General features: G+C 42.4%; 1 protein-coding gene across 2 annotated transcripts in view; it reads right to left on the bottom strand.

Annotated features, from left to right (window-relative positions):
• LOC108698796 (ATP-dependent RNA helicase TDRD9) overlaps positions 1-18,581 on the bottom strand; it is a 104,301-nt gene that overhangs the window by 50,213 nt on the left and 35,507 nt on the right. For both annotated transcript variants that reach the window (XM_041573090.1, XM_018230601.2), the window contains exons 14-20: positions 16,178-16,275; positions 12,117-12,248; positions 6,857-7,022; positions 6,713-6,776; positions 6,568-6,631; positions 6,314-6,358; positions 349-402 (exon numbers count right to left, since the gene is read on the bottom strand). In XM_041573090.1, coding sequence (XP_041429024.1) covers positions 349-402; positions 6,314-6,358; positions 6,568-6,631; positions 6,713-6,776; positions 6,857-7,022; positions 12,117-12,248; positions 16,178-16,275 — 623 coding nt within the window. The remainder of the gene's footprint in view (positions 1-348; positions 403-6,313; positions 6,359-6,567; positions 6,632-6,712; positions 6,777-6,856; positions 7,023-12,116; positions 12,249-16,177; positions 16,276-18,581) is intronic.

The following is an 18,581-nucleotide window of genomic DNA, read 5'->3' as shown; positions in this document are numbered from 1 at the left end:
TTCATCTGTAAAATGAAATATTTTTCTGGTATAAATTGATATACGATGAAAAATGGTAATTTTTCATTTTTTTTTGTTATTTAGCACTATAAATTTTTTTGCACAGGTGGAAATACATGAAAACTCAGGCAGATTTAGAAAGCTCAGTTTCTACCGAAAAAAACAATGTATAATTTTCCTAGGTAAACTATAGGTTTCCCCTCAGAAAATGCCCCTAAAGTGAGAGAGCACAAAATGCTTAAAAACGGCTGGCATTTCGCGTAACCAAAATGTGAAATTCTGCTGGCACTTAAAGGGTTAAAAACATATATGTTGTATTTTTTCTTTTGTCTCAAAAATTACCCTTACCTCTCTGATTCTCTTGATCTGTAAATAATATTTCTTGCCCCATTCCAGCTCATCCTAATAAACATATAAATATACACAGTAAACATACTACATACAATACATAGTATACTTTTTTTCAACTACTTTAGTTAAAATTGGTCTAAGAGGCTTACTACTGAACTTTGGCACCCCCAAGTGCTTCAAGCCTTTCCTTCTCCTTTAATACAGGTATTGTACACAAGAGGAGTAAAAATCGGTGAGATGTGTTAAACCAGAATAGCCTTCACTTTAAAGGGACAGTATGAACCCCTTTTCAACATGAACTCAATCAATAGAGCTTGTACTAAACACAATCCTTGCCTATTTGAATTAACATTTATGATTTTTGTAATTTCTAAACAAGAAATTAAAACCAGTTTCACTTTTACGTTACCACTTCCTGGAGAAGTGAGACTTAAACACCTGCTCTATATGTTTCATACAACTCCAATGAAATAAATCTGTCATGTTGCTAACAATTAAGGCATCGTTTTCAATAGGCCAGCTTGTTTCTTGAGCTTAAAGGAGAACCAATCCCCCAAACCAGAGTCAGCAGGCTGGAGCTCCCGGCAACATCTTCACCACTTCGGAAGTCTTTAGTAAGTAAGCAGAGCATCGGTGCATGTGCAGTTGTTGCAATTTTCCAGTCCTTAACATCTGCACATGCGTCGACAGCCAAGGAAATAGCTGAAGGGCCGAGATTATTGTCAAAGTGGTGAAGATGTCGCTTGTGTGCGCCACTGACTCTGCATCGAGGGGTAAAACTATGGGGCATTTACCGGTATTAACACCTGTGTGGGAGGAACGGGGAGGGGGGCTATGGAGGGTAGTGGGTAGGGGTTTTCATTAGTTTGGGGGTTAAGTTCTCCTTTAACAGGGCAACCAGGGAAGCTAAACCAACTCCATATTTGACCTTTGAGACATAGCTACTTACCAGTATACAGCCCCTCTTTTTTCCCCTTTGTTGTGACTTTCGTTAGCAGGAGTTCTTTATGCAGGGGGATTATCTGTGCAATGGTAATCATTTTTTTCCCTGGCCCTCTCCATGTCCACACCTTTCAGGATAGCCCCTCCCTCTCCTCAATGAAGAACCCAACCCCCTAACTAATAAATAAGGCGGTCACACCCCCGGTGTCTTTTTTGGGTTCTTCCCTCTTCTCTCGCTCCTGTATTCAGGAGCCTATTTTTAATTTTTCAGGGGAAGAAGCAGGGGCTTGTTGGAGAGCATCCCAGAGACAAGGGTTGTGCCTTAGGGCTTTCCCTCTGCAGCTTACCTCACATCAAATGATCGCACATCGGGAGTTATCAGCTGGGTCTCCCTGGACCTTGCCCTACTGGCCTGCCTCACCAAGGGCGTCCAGCACACACTTCCTGTCACAAACCAGCTGGGTAGGCAGAGCATGTCACTAGGGGAGGAGCAGGAAGGCCTATTAAGGCATTTACTCTACAGCGTCCTCGTGGCTGCAGCTTCCGGAGTGCGAGTCTGCACTGTCAGTGCTTGGTTAGGTATGTAGAGGGATGTTTAAAGTAGAACCTGCCCAGAACCTCCTACAGGTTCTGTATTCTTTTTTTTTTTTGTTTTATGCAGGTGATTCTTTTTGAGCCCTTGCTACATCCCAACTGCCACTCCAGATAAGACTTCTTACTCTGGTTGAGGTACAAAAAACCATGTTATTTTTGGTTTACAGTGCCATCATGAGACCATCCAGGTCCAAAGAGAGATCAAGGGACATCTCAGAAAATACAGAGGAGACCCAGCAGGCTTCATCCTGGGCATAGAGTCAGGTCCTAATGCAGGAATTCTGGCCAGGATTAAAGAAGCAGTAGCCAAAGAAGTGTCCAATGCTACAGCTTCTACATCAAGGGGTCCTCGTGTGGAACTGGATTTAGATCTAGAGGACAACAACGAGGATTTCAGAGGATCAATTTTCCCTATCTTCGCAGGAAGAAGAGGAAGTTCAATCGTCCTTTGACTTTGTGCTCATACAAACGTTAATTAAAGCGGTTAGAGCTTCCTTAATCTTGGAAGATGTTAACCAAGCTTCATCTTCGGCATCATTCTTGCCATGTTCAAAACCAAAGGGACAAACTTTCCCATTACATCAGGAGGTCATGGATCTGCATCTCAACCTAAAGTTGATGCTCGAATCTTGAGTATCTCTTAAAATACTATGTTACCCATAGAGGAACAGGAGGTCATGAAGGAGCCAATGGATAAAAGGCTTGATACAGACTGAAAAGAGTATTTTCCACGGCTGGTGAAAGCCTTAAACTGGCAATTGCTAAACTCTTCAGTGGACCAGATAAGGATGGCTTCCTGGTCCTTGGTATTATCAGTTTCAGGAAGAAGAGCATTATGGCTGAGGGCATGGGAAGCGGATTCAGCCTCCAAGGCGGCTCTATGTTTATTACCATTCCAAGATCAGGTGTTTGCAAAAAAAATAGAGGATCTCATCTCCAAGGCCTCGGGCGGCAAAAGTCAGCTGCTGCCTCAGAGAAAGAAACGCCAACCATGGAAACAACCATCAAGGGGAAAGTCTTCTGGCAGATCTAGATTCATGCCATACGATCGTCTGTCCTTTCATTCAGGAAGGGAAACATCAAGACAAGATAGTTGGAGAGCAGGCCAATCAGGCTTCTTTCGCCTTCCCAAGAGTAAGGCGGGAGAGAATACCTGCAAACAATTATGAAGGTGGTGCAACCTAGGGGCCTGCTCTAGGAGGACAAATTCATCTTTTTCAGACTGCCTGGGAACGATCCATAGAAGACAGGTGGGTTCTAGGGATTATAGAACAAGGCTACAGTCTGGAATTCAACTCCAGTCCTCCTCTTTCGGTTTTTCTCAGATGCCCAATACAAACAGACTTCTCCAAGAGGATTGCTTTGAAGGCTTGTCTCTCCAAGCTGGAAGACCAACAAGTGATATCCCACATTCCACCAGACCAGAGTTTACTCTCGGTTCTTCATAGTCCAAAAAGCCTCAGGGGCATGGAGACCAATATTAGACCTGGAAAGGGTCAACAAGGCATTAAAGATCCAACATTTCAAGAAGGAATCCGTCGAATCAGTGAAGTCAGCAATATCTCCAGGGGACTGGATGTGTTCCTTGGACATCAGGGATGCTTATCATCATATCCCCATACTGACAACAGATCGAAAATTCCTTCGCTTTGCAATAGGAAATCATCACTACCAATGCAATTGTCTACCCTTTGGGCTATCTACAGCCCGAGGGTATTTTCAAAGGTTTTAATCACCGTGGTGGCTCATCTCAGGTGGAAAAAAGTAAACCTATTCCACTACTTGGACGATCTAATCTTAATAGCCTCGTCAAGAGAACAGGCGATCAGACAAAGGGATCTGTGTCTGTAAACCTTGTCAGCCCATGGCTGACTCGTCAATCAGACAAAGAGTCATCTCACTCCATCTGAGAGAATCACTATCTGGGAGCCACTATAGATACAGTATCAGGGAGACTGATATCAAATGAAAGACAACTTTCTCTCTACAGCAGTGCAAGGGTTAATGAAAACACAAGAAGCGCAAGTGATGGCGTTTTTAAAGATCTTGGGGATGATGTCTTCCACGATCAGGTTAGTACCATGGGCCCATTGGAGGATGAGGCCTCTCCAAATGTCTTTTCTTTATCAATGGGACGGAGAATCTCAGCATCAGCTGATAAGACTTTCACCTCAGATAAGAGCATCTATCCTTTGGTGGAAGGAGCAGACCCACTTGAATAGGAGCAACGAGTTATACCCAGAACCATGGCTCAATGTCTACAGACGCCTCAGGTCTAGGCTGGGGAGCAGGGCTTGGATCCAGGGTAGCTCAGAGTTGCTGGCTTTACCCGTTAACAGACGTGCCTTCAAACATTTTAGAGTTAATGGCAATTCAACAAGCCTGTCTCTACTTCCAGGACAAACTAACAGGAACAAGATTGAAAATAAAATCGGACAGTGTGACAGCAGTAGCCTTCATAAGACGACAGGGAGGCACAAGAAGTCTGGAACTACTGGAATATGTACAATCCATTCTCCAGAAGACTTCTTGGTAGATTTCACAGCAGTCTATGTTCCTGGTCAGTTAAACAGAGTAGCAGATCTGCTCAGCAGAAACTTCACAGAAAGGCACGAGTGGGCACTCAGCCAAGAGATATTCAGGATACTAGTGCAGAAGTAGGGTCAGCCATCAATCGACTTGATGACATCATCCAGCAACACCAAGTGTCCTCAGTTTTTCTCATGGAATCGGTATCCGAAAGCACTGGCAGTGGATGCCTTGACACAACCCTGGAGATTCCATTTAGGTTATATCTTTCCTCCTCTACCTCTGATTCCGAAGGTGATACAGAAAATAGAGGATCAAGTGGATGCGATCTGCATTGCCCCAGCATGGCCACGGAGGCCTTGGTTCACAGACCTGGTCCATCTATCAACAGACCAACCATGGAGGCTCCCAACATCAGGCCACATGTTGACCCAGGGTCCATTCGTACACCCAGATCCAGGATCATTGTCCCTGACAGCATGGAGGTTGAGAGGCAAGGTTTAGAAACTCAGGGGCTTTCCAGTAGTTATTCACACTCTACTGCATTCCAGGAAACCTTCAACAGCAACAGATTCGCCAAAGTGTGGGAATGCTTTAGAAGCCATTCTAACAGAGACCACAGAATCAATTTCAGCCTCAAATATCTTGGAGTTCCTTCAGTCAGGAATAGAGAGAGGCCTAAGTGTGAGTACATTGAAGACACAGGTCTCAGCAATTTCAGCAATATCAGGAAAAACATGGGCTCATCATCCTTTGATCATTCGGTTCTTCAAGGTAACTACAAGAAATCTTCCAGTAAGGCATTCTACATGACCGAGCTGGGACTTACCATTGGTTTTACGCATGCTCTCATCAGATTCATTCTCAATCAAGCATTCCATATCACTCTGGTGCCTAACTCTCAAAGTGGTATTTTTAGTGGCCATCACCTCGGCTAAAAGAGTGGGCGAGCTACAGGAAATCAGATATACAGAAGATAGTCTGGCTATTTTCCCGGACAGATTTAGTACTAAAATTCTGTCCTTCATTTAAGCCTAAAGTTGTTTCCCCATTCCATTTAAAGGATGAAATTGTAGTTCCTACATTTCCTCATCAGGATCCAGAATCAGACAGACTTTTTATTTTGCCTGGAGGAGCTAGAAAGGGCGAAGCAGCAGCTAGTACCACAATTTTCAGATGGATATGTACGGTCATAAAGAAAGCTTTTTCCCAAGCGAACCTAACAAAATCAAAGCACACTCAATCAGGGGTCCAGGCGGCTTCTTGGGTAGCAGAAGCGGGCATTTCCTTGGAATTAATCTGCAAAGCACTTTTATTTTGCACTACAAGTTGGATGTCAAATCTTCAGTCTATGCACAATTTTGGCTCCAGTATACTGAAATCAGCCAGTTCTCTTAAATAAATATTTGGCATAATTCGTCTATGCATTCTTGACTGACCCACCCAGGGACAGGACAGCTAAGTCCCCAAAGGTGTGGACATGGAGAGGGCCAGAGAAAAGGGAAGATTGTATCATACTTACTGTGATCCTCCTTTCCCTGGCCCTCTCCATGTCAAGTTTTCCCTCCCTCGGATAATAGTAGAATATTAAACTTTGTACTAGACACCGGGGGAAGGGTGACTGCCTAATTTCTTAGTTAGGGGGTTGGGTTCTTTATTGAGGAAAGGGAGGGGCTATCCCGAAAGGTGTGGACATTGAGAGGGCCAGGGAAAGGAAGATCACGGTAAGTATGATACAATCTTACCTTATTGAGTAGCTTCAATTTCCTGTTTAGTTCAAGAAATGAAAACCATACATTTCAAGAGATGAAACCATGGTGATGCATGTTTGTCATATGTGGTGGACCACGATCGTGTTGTTAATGGTAAGCTAAAGCCTTTTGTATGTTTTACAAACCTTGGAAAGTCTAAGCTCGCCTCTCTCCTTGCAGCACTGCCAAGACTAAAAGAAAATATATACATTATAAAAAATGTAGTATTACAGAGTAATATATGGTGCAGACATTTTGTTGTGCTATAACAATAACAGCAAACTATGTAAAAATGATATGCAGGAATTTAACATATCCAAATGTATGCTTTCAAAGACATGGACATGCAAAATAAAAATATCAAAGGCATAATCTAAAAGATAATCTAGAAACCATTTACCTTAAAAGCATCAACAAGAGCAATGCAGTCACTTCTGCTACTGCCAGAAAAACTAAGTTTGCTCCTAGAAATAACATTGTAAATTAATAAACAAACAGTATTGAATTAAGAATAAAATAAATACAATGTGCATGGTAATACTTACTTGTATCCATCTAAAAGCTGCCTAAAAGGCATAGCAAAAAAGTTTTTTAGAGAAAGTGCAGCAGCTGTAGAAGGAAAAATGTGAACACTTAATACTACAGAAAAGCAATATGTCTAGAAGGTTAAAACTGGTATAGCAACATACCAATAATAATGCACTCCTCCAAGCAGCCAAAGACATGGCCAAGAACAATCAGTTTTCCAAGCTGTAAATCCACAGGTAATTGAGCAAGAACTTTTCCCAAGAAAGTGAGCTCTCCATCATATGGATTTTCATCTTCTCGTTTACCACTCACTGCAAGTGCTCCTAGCTGTGTACATCATGGGAAAGTATTATTTACAGCTGATCACAGCGTTCTGGAAAAGTAGCTCAGTATATTAGGATAACATAATACATATGCAGAGGGGTCCTTAGAGGTCCAATTCATGGGTTGGGGCTTTTAGGAGAATAAGTGTGGTTTTGGACACTCATGGGAGGGTATGGGCATGGTCAAGTATATGACTTTTTTTCCATTGAGGCTACAATCTCCTTAGCTGGCATAACCCACCACCTAGAGGGTCCAAATAGTCTTGGTGCACAGTATGAGGAAACTGCACCCTCCCACATTTAATAGAAGAACAAAATCTCTGGCACACAAGACTCGATGCAAGCTGGGAAAACCCCTGCACATTTAATCAGGTGTAACGTTTCAGGGACATATCCCTTCATCAGACATCACCACCTAGGAGGACAGAAAGGCTAGTAAATCAACAGCCTGGGCGAAGGACCCTGCTAGAACATTGGGTTCAATGATTTCTTGTTGCATGAGATCTGGAACTATCACATTAAAGGGGAACTCCGGCTTCCAAACCAAAATTTGATAAAGAGGTCCACATAACACAGAACCCCCTAATATATACATAGCAGTTTCCCGTTTCTTCAAAAAGTATGAATAAATGCCATTTTCTATGCTGAAATCCAGCTGTTTTACAGTTCGCTTTCTGCATAATTTGAAATCCTGGCAGGGAATGAGGGACTAAATCAGGGGTGTCCAAACTGTGGCCCAGGATGGATATGAACGCGGCCCAGCTTAAAACACTTGGTTCCCGAGGAAATGCCATAATAGTATAATAATAAGTATATTTACTGTAATATCCAGGTGTCCCATATTCCAGTGTATAATTCCAACTGGTACTGTAGTTATTTTATGTGCATTTTCTTTACTTTTACAAATCAAAAGTGTGTGTATCTCATGTGTGGCCCCAGACAATTTTTATTTTTCCAATGTGGCCCAGGGAAGCCAAAAGTTTGCACACCCTGGACTAAACACATAGAAATTGTAACAACTTCTCCTCAGCTTATAGACAGCATGCAAGAACTACATAACCCACAATGCACTGCACTGTGATGTTCTGTGCCTTATTGAAATCACGTGTGCAGGGAATGGTGAGGTTTGGAGGATACAGACTGAGGACAGATGGCTGCTGATACAAAATAACAGTAGTCAGCCAGCTCTGCAAAGTAGTCAGACAGATCAGCAGGAGGCTAGGCTTAGGGAACTGTCCCAAACCATTAAAAATCATGAAAAGTCTGCATATTTTTTAACTGATGTATAATGCAAAGTTGCTTGAAATTATGTTTACTTTACAAAAAGCTTAAGTTATGTTTTTGTGGAGTTCCCCTTTAATCATAAACTGGAATGTTCTATCTTTAGTCAAGAGAAAAAGGAAAGCCTACATTCTGTTTAATTAAGGCAGAATAGGGGGACACAGGGACAGTGGGGTATAGCTGGTACAACTAGGAGGCAGGAGACAACAATAAAAAAGAAACTGGCTCCTCCTCCACTGGATAAACCCCCAGAAAGGGGGAGCTTAGCTTCAGTTTGTATCAAAGTCAACAGGAAGAATATTTTGAAAAACTTGAACTATTAACATCAAAAAACACCGTATGTCTGACAGGAAAAAAGGAGAGCCTCAGTCCAGGGAGGGAGGCCCTGTGTCCCCCAAGTGACAGAAAAGAAAGATTTAATGGTAACACAAAATCTCCTTTTCTCCTTGTCAGCTTGGAGGGGACACAGGGACAATGAGGACGTACCAAAGCTGTCCCCTAAAATCCCGGGTGGGAGAATGAGGCCTAGGTGGAAGTAACCACTGTGGCTTGAAGCACCTGCCAAAGCGAGTGGAAAAAGAGTGGACAGAGCTCCACATAGCTGCTTTGCAGAGCTGTTCAGCTGATGCTTGATTCCAGAAGGCCCAGGACGTACTAACACCCCTGGTGGAATGGGCTTTGAGTCCATCAGGTGGGGTCTGACCATGTGCAATATAGGCTTTCTGAATGGCTTGTTTGATCCAACGGGAGATGGTCGATTTAGTAGCTGGAGCACCCTGATGGAAGAACTAGTAGTGAATCATTCAGTCAGTAGTGAGAAAGTCGTAACGGTAATTTCTTGGTTCAGATGGAATTCCGAAATCTTCGGCAGGAAGGATGGGACTGTTTGAAGAACTGCCCTGTCGTGGTGGAAGACTTGTTAGGGCGGTTTGCATGATAGGGCGCCAAGTTCTGAAACGCACCTCCCTGAAGCAATTGCTAGGAGAAAAACGGTCTTCTATGTGAGCCATAGAATGGAGACTGATCCCAGTGGTTCAAAAGGCAGATTTTGTAGTGCTCATAGTACTAAAGAGAGATCCCAGAGTGGAATTGGTGCTCGCACTGGGGGGGCCCACGTGTGCTACCCCTTGCATGAACGTCTTGACATCTGGAAGAAGAGCCAGCCGTTTCTGGAAAAGAATGGATAACGCCGAGATTTGTGACTTGAGGGAGCCTAGGGATAGCCCCATGGACAGACCTTCTTGCAGAAACTCCAGAATGTTGGGTAAGGATAGTACCTTAAACTTTGTGTCGGTTGCACCACTGTTGGTAGGTGGACCAGACTCTGTGGTAGGCCTTGGCTGACACAGGTTTTCGGGCGGCACACATTGTGCGGGCCACAGCTGTAGAAAAACCCTTTTTCTTCAGGATTTGGGTCTCAAGAGCCACGCCGTCAAGTTGAAGATGGCAGGTTTTGGGTGGCGGATTGGTCCTTGAGTTAGAAGGTCTAGAAGAGCGGGCAAGGTTCAGGGTTTTGCTACTGAAAGATTCATAAGATCTGTGAACCAGGAACATCCAGGCCACTGTGACGCTATTAGTATGAGGGTGGTCTGCTCGTGTTGCAGCTTTTTGATTGTCCTGGGTAGATGAGGTAGAGGAGGAAAAGCGTACACCATATGGAAATCCCAGGGGGCTGTTAGAGCGTCTGCGTTTAGGGCTAGGGGATCCCTGTATCTGGCTAGGAAGACAGGTACTTTCTGATTTTGCCGAGTTGCCATTAGGTCCATCTCTGGGGGCCCCTCACTTCTGTGGGATTTCTTGAAAGATTTCCTCTTTGAGTGACCACTCGCCTGGGTCTAGAGATTGCCTGCTTAGGAAGTCTGCTTCCCAATTTTGTAACCCCGGAATGTAAATGGCTGACCGCAGGGCTTGGTGTATATCGGCCCACTGGAAGATGAGCTTTAGCGCTCCTCTGCTTCTTGTGCCCCCTTGGTGGTTGATGTATGCTACCGCCGTGGAGTTGTTGGACTGTATCCTTACTGCCTGGCCTGTCAGAACTTGCTGCCAGTGGAGTAGACCAAAACGGATTGCCGGTATCTCTAACAGATTGATCTGTAGTTTCTTCTCGTCCGAAGTTCCCAGCCGAGTTCCTGAAGCTTGTCCATGGTCACTGCAAGTGATCTTTGGGCCTCTTGAAGGTAAGGTGACTTGATCAGTAGACTGTCTAAGTAAGGGGTGATAGAGATCCCCGCCCTGCTGATCACTGCAGTGGATGCCACCATGATTTTTGTGAAAACACAGGGGGCTGACGTGAGTCCAAAGGGGAGGCTTGTAAATTGATAATGATAATTTTGGAAGGCAAATCTCAAGTAACTCTGATGGGGAGGCAAAATGGGTATTTGAAGATGTGTCTTTTATGTTGAGGGAGATCAGGAACTGCCCTGGAGACATCGCTGTGATGACTGATCGGAGAGAATCCATTTTGAATTTTCGCGGGCGAATGAACTTGTTGAGTTCCTTGAGATCCAGTATAGGACAAACTGATCCATCCTTTTTGGGCAACACAAAGCGATTGGAGTAGTATCCCTTTAAGCGCTCTCCAGGAGGTACTGGGATGATTACCTTTGCAAGGATAAGGTTGAATATGACGCTCTGGAATGCTGCACGTCTGTTTGGAATGAGGAAAACTCTAGGTGATAGCCTTGAGAGATTACTTTAAGGACCCATGCGTCTTGAATAAGACTGTGTAGGGTGTCTGGTGGTGGAGGACCACCGTCATGAAGAGGTGGTCTTGTCAGTTGTCTTGCGTGTTTTCGGTTTTGCCATGGAGGCTTTTGCTTACTCCCGAATGACCTATTTGAGAATGATTGTGTCAGAGGAGGTGACCTGGAGCTCACAAAAAAACTTGTCCCTGCGAAAGGATGTACGTGCTTTGGGTTGTGGAAGTAATGTACTTTTTTCCCCTGTGGGGGAATTGAGTGGCTCGGCTGACCCATGCCATAGCTAAAAATGGACGAAGGGATGTGCCAGAAGCTGTAAACACGGAGTGCAGGAGACTCTCAATCTTTTTGTCCATAGAGTCCCTGAAGGAAGATGTGTCAGGGACTGGTAGGGCTGTATTTTTGGACAGCCAGGATACCGGAGCATCCACAGAGGGCGGAGACAACCATTTTTCCGTGAGCTCCACAGAATATGGATATAACTTTTGGAAGCAATGGTTTGCTTGAAACTGTCTCTCAGGTTTGTTCCACTCTTGTTGAATAATCTAGTCAAGCTATGAGTGAGAGGGAAACATTGGGGACGTCTTGCTATGACGTTTGAAAAGTGCCTTGGAAGAGTCGGCAGAGGTCTCCGTTTCCTGGAGCTGAAGAGTCTCTAGAACTGAAGAAATCAATGAGTCAGGGAGAATCCCCCTCCTCATGGTCTGAATTGGAGGAAAGTTCGCCCTCACTGGCATCACAGTCCTGCCCCGAGTCTGGTGGAGGGGGGATGGTTGTCTGGGAGGGGTGTCACTCTCCTCTTCAGATGGGGAGGGAGCCCTATGTTTGGAGGGCCTCGCCTTTCGATTGTAAAGGCGGGAAAGGAGTTTGACTAAGTATTTTCCTCCTGTAATGTAAAAACATCCTAACCTCCTGAGGACACAACTAAAACGGAAGCTAAGCTCCTCCTGCTGGGGGTTTAGCCAGTGGAGGAGGAGCCAGTTTCTTTTTTATTGTTGTGTCCTGCCTCCTAGTTGTACCAGCTATACCCCACTGTCCCTGTGTCCCCCAAGCTGACTAGGAGAAATTAAAAAAAAACATTGCATAAATTCGATGTTACCTTGAAAAGAAACACTAACCTCCTTAAGTAAAAGTATAGTTCGTTCAATATCTGTGATATTTGGAGGAGACAATGCAGTTGCCAGCAATGCTCTAGGCTCACCCATGTCCAGGAGCTTCACCTTTAAGATTGTGCTTCCCAAAGGGCTACGCTGCACAATAAGAAACATTGTATACTGTCAAAATTACTAACATCACAGAATGTTTTTTTTTTACTGTTCATGGTTTATACATATCCAAAATAACCGTCAGATATTGTTTTCCATTATTAGACACTACCTGAAAGCAGGCCTGGGCAAATCTGACTCCCTTGTCAAATTGTGTTGTCAAATGACAGACCTGGCTGGATTTAATAATGATTTAGATGACAATGTGTATGTTCCGAAATGTACAAGAAAATGGCAAGGAAGCAAAAAATTCAGCGGAAGTATGAATAGGGAGTGGCTAAAAAAAAAAAGCATGGTCTGTAAAAATATCTAATTTTACTTTTCACCTGTTCCCTCCCATAGACATGTTGTGTGATAATGAATTATAGGATGGTCAGGCAACATCGTCTGACAAAAAATCAGTTTGTTTTACATCACTGCATTATATTTCTAAACCAGAAAAAGCAGTGAGGTGTAAGCTCTCTTTTTTTACACATCACTTCTCTTGTTAGTGAGAAAATGCAGCACAGTAAAAATACCCAGGGCAAGGAAACAGAAAATCCTGCATAACCACTGCTGTAATGTTTTTATGCTTTTCCCTGTGCTTATAACACATAGTGACATAATGCATACATGCAAGCACTTCAGGCCAGTGGTTCTCGTTGGGGGGGGGGGAGTATGATGGTCAAATCACAGTATCTCTCTTTCATTTGGATGACTTATGGGGTGAAATAGAAGAAATCCTTTCATTTATGAAAGGATAAAGCAATCAGAATTTAAGTAACATAGGTGGAAGAATCAGCTTTGTACCTCAAACCAGCCTTGTAAGCAACAGGGGAATTTTTCTGTTGGCGAGAACACAGTAAGATTTTTTTTTTTTTGCCTTATTCTGTTATCTCTATATAAACAGTGATCTGCTATAGGTGACAATTTTTAATTCTGATCAGCAACGCAAATAACAGATATACTGAATCTTCCAGGGATAGGCTTTGTTTATGAAATCTCCAGATTTTAAGTGTTTTAAATTCCGTGCTCTTTTTTTGCTTTCTTACATGTGAATAAAGGACAAGGAAAGCCCTTACATGACATTTTATTAATTTCATGGGAGACTCCAAAACCAAACAAAAACAAACACATTCTTACCCAGCATTGCTATGTTCTACAGATTTCCATGCAATTCTATTAAAAAAAAATCTACTTTCAGGTAGTAGTAGGACATCACTTCTGCCACACTGTCTCTCTCTTGACTTGGGCTTTGCACATGGGCAGAATGATCCTTTCCAGCACATGAGTAGATGCAGCATGTTATTCTACCCATAACTGATAACACTGACATTTACCCACATCATCTTAAAGGTCAAGGGCAGGAGGAGCGTTGCTCCGCTGCTCTAGGCCTGTGTATTTTTTCCAGGCTGAGAGAAGCGGATCCACTCTGTGCCCCTTATACATTGATTTGAACCGCTTCCATACAGTCACACGCAGTGGAGCAGAACGGGTCCACTTCTCTCAGCCTGAGAGCAGTGGAACCAAAACTTAGTCTGCCCTTGGCCTAACTGCAGACTCCTTGTCCCTCCTCCGGTCAAGGTCAATAACGGGAAACTGTGACAATTTCTATGGGAGACTGCCTTTCCGTAATTCAGAGCTTTCTGGATAACAAATCCATATCTACTTTATAGTATGGCTTTAATAATCCAGATTTTCCATTATTTGTGCAGCGGCAATACATGCTGATGTCATGTGGAATCCCCTTCATGACTAAAGTTGGCCATGCTTGTCCAGATTTGGTCAAGCTTACAGCCCTACCACCTAAGCATTTATGCCAAGTTGGGACCCTTTTTAACAGATCATCCTGCAATCCTGTTTGATTTAAGATGATCCTTGAGATTTACAATCCATCGGCCAGTGCAGCAGGTCGGTGAGCGCATGGTGCATTGGCATGAGGAAAAATTGAATAATTGGCCTGACATTGTAAAGCATCACCCCCAGTGTATGATGACCTTAAAACATGCTTCAAGCTAATCATTTATTAGTCATTTTTATTCATTGTAGGGAACTGGTTGGAAAGTCTTCTTCGACTTGGAGGTGCCAAATGTTAGGCACCCCAAGTGAATGTATATACTTGCCTGAAACCCCAGTGCTTCTATCAGCAGAAAACTGCGCCGGGCCAGGGTTCTTCCAGCAAGCACCACGAATCGATTCTCTCCTGGCTTCTTCTTTCGGCTGCGCATGCGCAGTAGAGCAAAAAACTGAAAAAAGTCAAGCTATTTCGTTCTACTGTGCATGCAGAAAGAAGAAGCCAGAAGAGGATTGCTCTGTGTTGCTCGCTACAATAACCCCGGGCCGGTGCAACTTTCTGCTTATAGGAGCACCGGCCCAGGGTTTCAGGTATGCAAATACATTCACTTGGGGGTGCATAACCTTTGTCACCCCAAGTGAAAGAAGACTTTCCTTCTCCTTTAAGAAAGTGAGGGAAAACAAAGTTGATTGTAATACATTTTTTTTTTAACAAATGTATCCAGAAATAGATCCAGTTGCTATTTTAGAGTCAGATGTTTTACTTCTCCTTAAGCAAATCGCAAATATTAACTTGCCTAAAAAACTATTTATGAACAACAGTTCGTGATAATATGTCACCACCTTAACTATGTTTCAAATTAACTTGAACATAAAGACATTGGGGCATATATCAATAAGTGAAATAAAAGTCACCATAGTTCTTCAGAGGGGAATCTGTCATTAACTTAATTTTACTTTCTCTCCCAGTCATGACACAAAACATACCACAGCACCACAAAAGCCTGCTTATACCCATACTGAATTTATTTTGTTTGTTTTTAGTTCCTTCCATAAAACATTTTTTTGTTTTAAAATATCTCTTGGTTTTAATGCCCACTTACCCTCACTTGCACCACTGATCCTTAAAGGAGAAGGAAACCCAGTGGGCGCAAAAACCCTCACGCCCTCCCCTGTGTTGCTTCCCCTCCCTCCTCCCCCCTGGCCTACCTGTCCCACTGGGCAAATGCCCCTAACTTGTTACTTACCCTTCTAAGCAGGTCCAGTCTACGGAGTTCACAGACGCCATCTTCTTCGAAGCGATCTTCCTGCTTTGACCGGCGCATGCGCATTAGGAGAATTTCGCCAGTGCGGATCTAATGCGCATGCGCCAAAAGTCACGAAGTGGAATCGGAAAACTTCGTGACTTTTGGCGCATGCGCAGTAGATCCGTACCGGCGAAATGCTCCTACTGCGCATGCGCCAAAACGCCGGTCAAAGCAGAAAGAAGATCGCATGGAAGAAGATGGCGTCTGAACTCCGTAGACTGGACCTGCGCAGAAGGGTAAGTAACAAGTTAGGGGCATTTGCCCAGCGGGACAGGTAGGCCAGGGGGAGGAGGGAGGGGAAGCAACACAGGGGAGGGTTTTTGCGCCCACTGGGTTTTCTTCTCCTTTAAATTCCTTCATTACATTTAGACATGATCTAACTGCAATGCTTTCATGATTTCTGAAGACTAGCTTTAGTGTTGATTACATTTTAAAATCAAGATAAGAATTCACCTTACATGCAAATCTTGCCTACAGCTTATAGATGGACTGCAAGCTGCATGCTTTCACGTTTGCCCAATTAAAATGACATTATTTTGTATTTTTAAATAGGTTTTTTTTGTAATACAATTATTTTTTCAAATTTACCCAATTCTTTAGGACACCCAAAAGGTCACAGTGTGCCAGATGGTTGGAGAACTTGCTATGGGTGTTGTCCAAATTATTCAGCCAGAGCAGAGGGCGATACCAATCATATGAAGTACAACCATAAACAGGGAAACTTTACTGGAAACTGGCATCAAATGGGCAATTCTGTGATTATTTTAAACTCCTCTCAACATGCAAAGCTATGCCTTTCATATATAAAGGTCTAACACCATGAAGAAAACATACCAGCATCTCTGGGATAACATTTTCAGGTATAAAGTTTTTCCAAAATTCTTTCTTAACAAGTCGATAGCAATAGCCCTTGGAAACACGCCCAGCTCTTCCTACAAGGAAAATAAAAAATGTTTCTATTCCAGCATTAACTTTGGCCTGTATATTTCATCTTTCTGTGAAATCTGATCTTAGTGTTTCAACAAGGGCGTGTGCAGCTTCTGTATGCAATGTCAGCCTTGGTTGTTGTCAATGTCAAAAAAATGCACATCAAGGGACAGGCCAGTATGAATCTAAGATTCATGCTTCAAAAAAACAAACATAAAAACATATAATAAAATGTATAATTAAATGAAAACAAAAACAACTTCCACTTTCTTCAGGCAAGCATACTTTTTCAGGGCTACAACAGAATGTCTAAGTTTAATGTAGTGAGGAAAAGATACTGTACTTTTATTATTGGTTACAAATGTTTGGACATAGATGTATCTAAGAACTTCAAAGCTTGTACCCTTATAAGCAGAATTAAACCTTTGGGTTTAAAGGTGATGTCCATCCAAAAAAACTTTTTTTTTTACAATGAAAGAATATACAAGTCTAAGCCACTTTTCCGTATGTAATAAATATTTTCAATGATTTAGTTCAGTTTGTATCATCTCTCCTGAGCCTCCTACAGACTACCAATACAATGTTATCTTACTACAAGTAGCCAGGGACAGGAGAGAAGAAAATTATAAGAGGCAAACAGAAACTGCTTTTAATTTCAATTATATTTTACATTTTTAAAGTATATTGGAACGTTTTGTATGACGATATTCTATTTTTATATTTTTTTAAAGGAGAAGGAAAGCTACAGAGGCATTTTATCGCCAATAGATTAGCTGCAATAGTGCAAGCTAGAATGCTATATTTATTCTGTAGAATGTTTTACCATACCTGAGTAAAAAGCTCTAGAAACTCTGTTTGTTTAGAATAGGAGCTGCAGTATTAATGTGGTGTGACATCACTTCCTGCCTGAGTCTCTCCCTGCTCTGGGCTCAGATTACAGTAGAGAAGGGAGGGGTGGGGGGAGAGGAGCAAACTGAGCATGCTCTTGCCCAGGGCAATGAGGTTTAAGCTGAAGGCAGGAAGTCTGATCCAGAAGCCCATGTGTACACAATAGAAAAAGAAATGCAGTATTTCTTTTGACAGGGGACTCAGAGCAACATTACTTTGGGGGTTTACTGGTATATTTCGATGGACCTTTCTGATAAGGCTTACTTAGTTTTAACCTTTCCTTCTCCTTTAAATAAAAAATATTTTTGGGTTGCGCAACCAATACGCAGTCAATTAAACTTTCCTCCTGAAACAGTTTTAATTAAAGGGGTTGTTCTCCTTCCAACACTTTTTCCGGTTCAGTTGGTTTCACCAGAAATTAGACTTTTTCCAATTACTTTCTATTTTCTGCATGCGATCGTTCTAATATTGAAGTGTAAATCTAATTTCTGACCTTTTCACGGACTCTCTAAACCAGGGGTGTCCAACCTTTTGGCTTCCCAAGGCCACATTGGAAGAAGAAAAAAGTTCTGGGGCCACACTCGAAATACACACAAACTAACTTTTGATTTATTTTATTGTAAAAGAAAAGAGGGTATCATAAACCTAGTGGGATTTTTAACAGTATGTTTGGGCAACTAATGTACCAATTTCTGGTTGAATGGAAGTAGTTGCAATTCTCAGTGAATTCTCAAGGTGCTCATCAAATAATTTGGTTCTAATTTTACTAATAGTGTGTTCATTTGAGAAAAAAGTTGCTCATAAATGTAGGCGCTGCATATATCATTAGCATAGCGGGAGATGCTGTTGAAGATCTGCCTATGTAAGTATCCGAATTTTTAAAACTCGGATGATTTGAGGTTTTTTTTCTCAGAACTTGACTTGTCAGGAAGGCTGCAAACATCTCCAAATTTATCCCTGGACCTCTCCCATTAACAGCAATTTGGCAGGTTTTAGGTGGCGAATAGTCAAATTCTTAAAGGGCCAGAGTATGCTGAATCTTTAAAATTGAATATGATTTTTTTTTTTTATAAAAACTAGAATCGAATTTGAATAACTCCCTAGTCAAATTTGACCATAAAATAAATTCAAAAATTTGAATTTTCAATTCGACCCTTACTAAATCTGCCCCTAAATATTGCAAAATAATAGTAGTTCAGAATCTGCACCTGAATTACTGAGCTGCCAAACTCAAACACCAGAGACGGAACATTAAATCTGGAACACCGGTAAAAAAATAAAAAATTTAAAGCAATTGAAAAAAATAAGCCTTTATTTCTGGAGAACAATCTGAAAACATCTGAACTGTTTTTGAAAGGTGAACAACCCATTAAATGCTAATTGTTTTGCACAGATGCAGTATCTTAAAGGGAACCCGTCACCC

This window comes from Xenopus laevis, chromosome 8L (assembly GCF_017654675.1).
Source record: "Xenopus laevis strain J_2021 chromosome 8L, Xenopus_laevis_v10.1, whole genome shotgun sequence".
NCBI lineage: Eukaryota > Metazoa > Chordata > Amphibia > Anura > Pipidae > Xenopus > Xenopus laevis.
The sequence above is the reverse complement of the archived record's forward strand: the minus strand, read 5'-3'. Positions and strand labels throughout refer to the sequence as shown.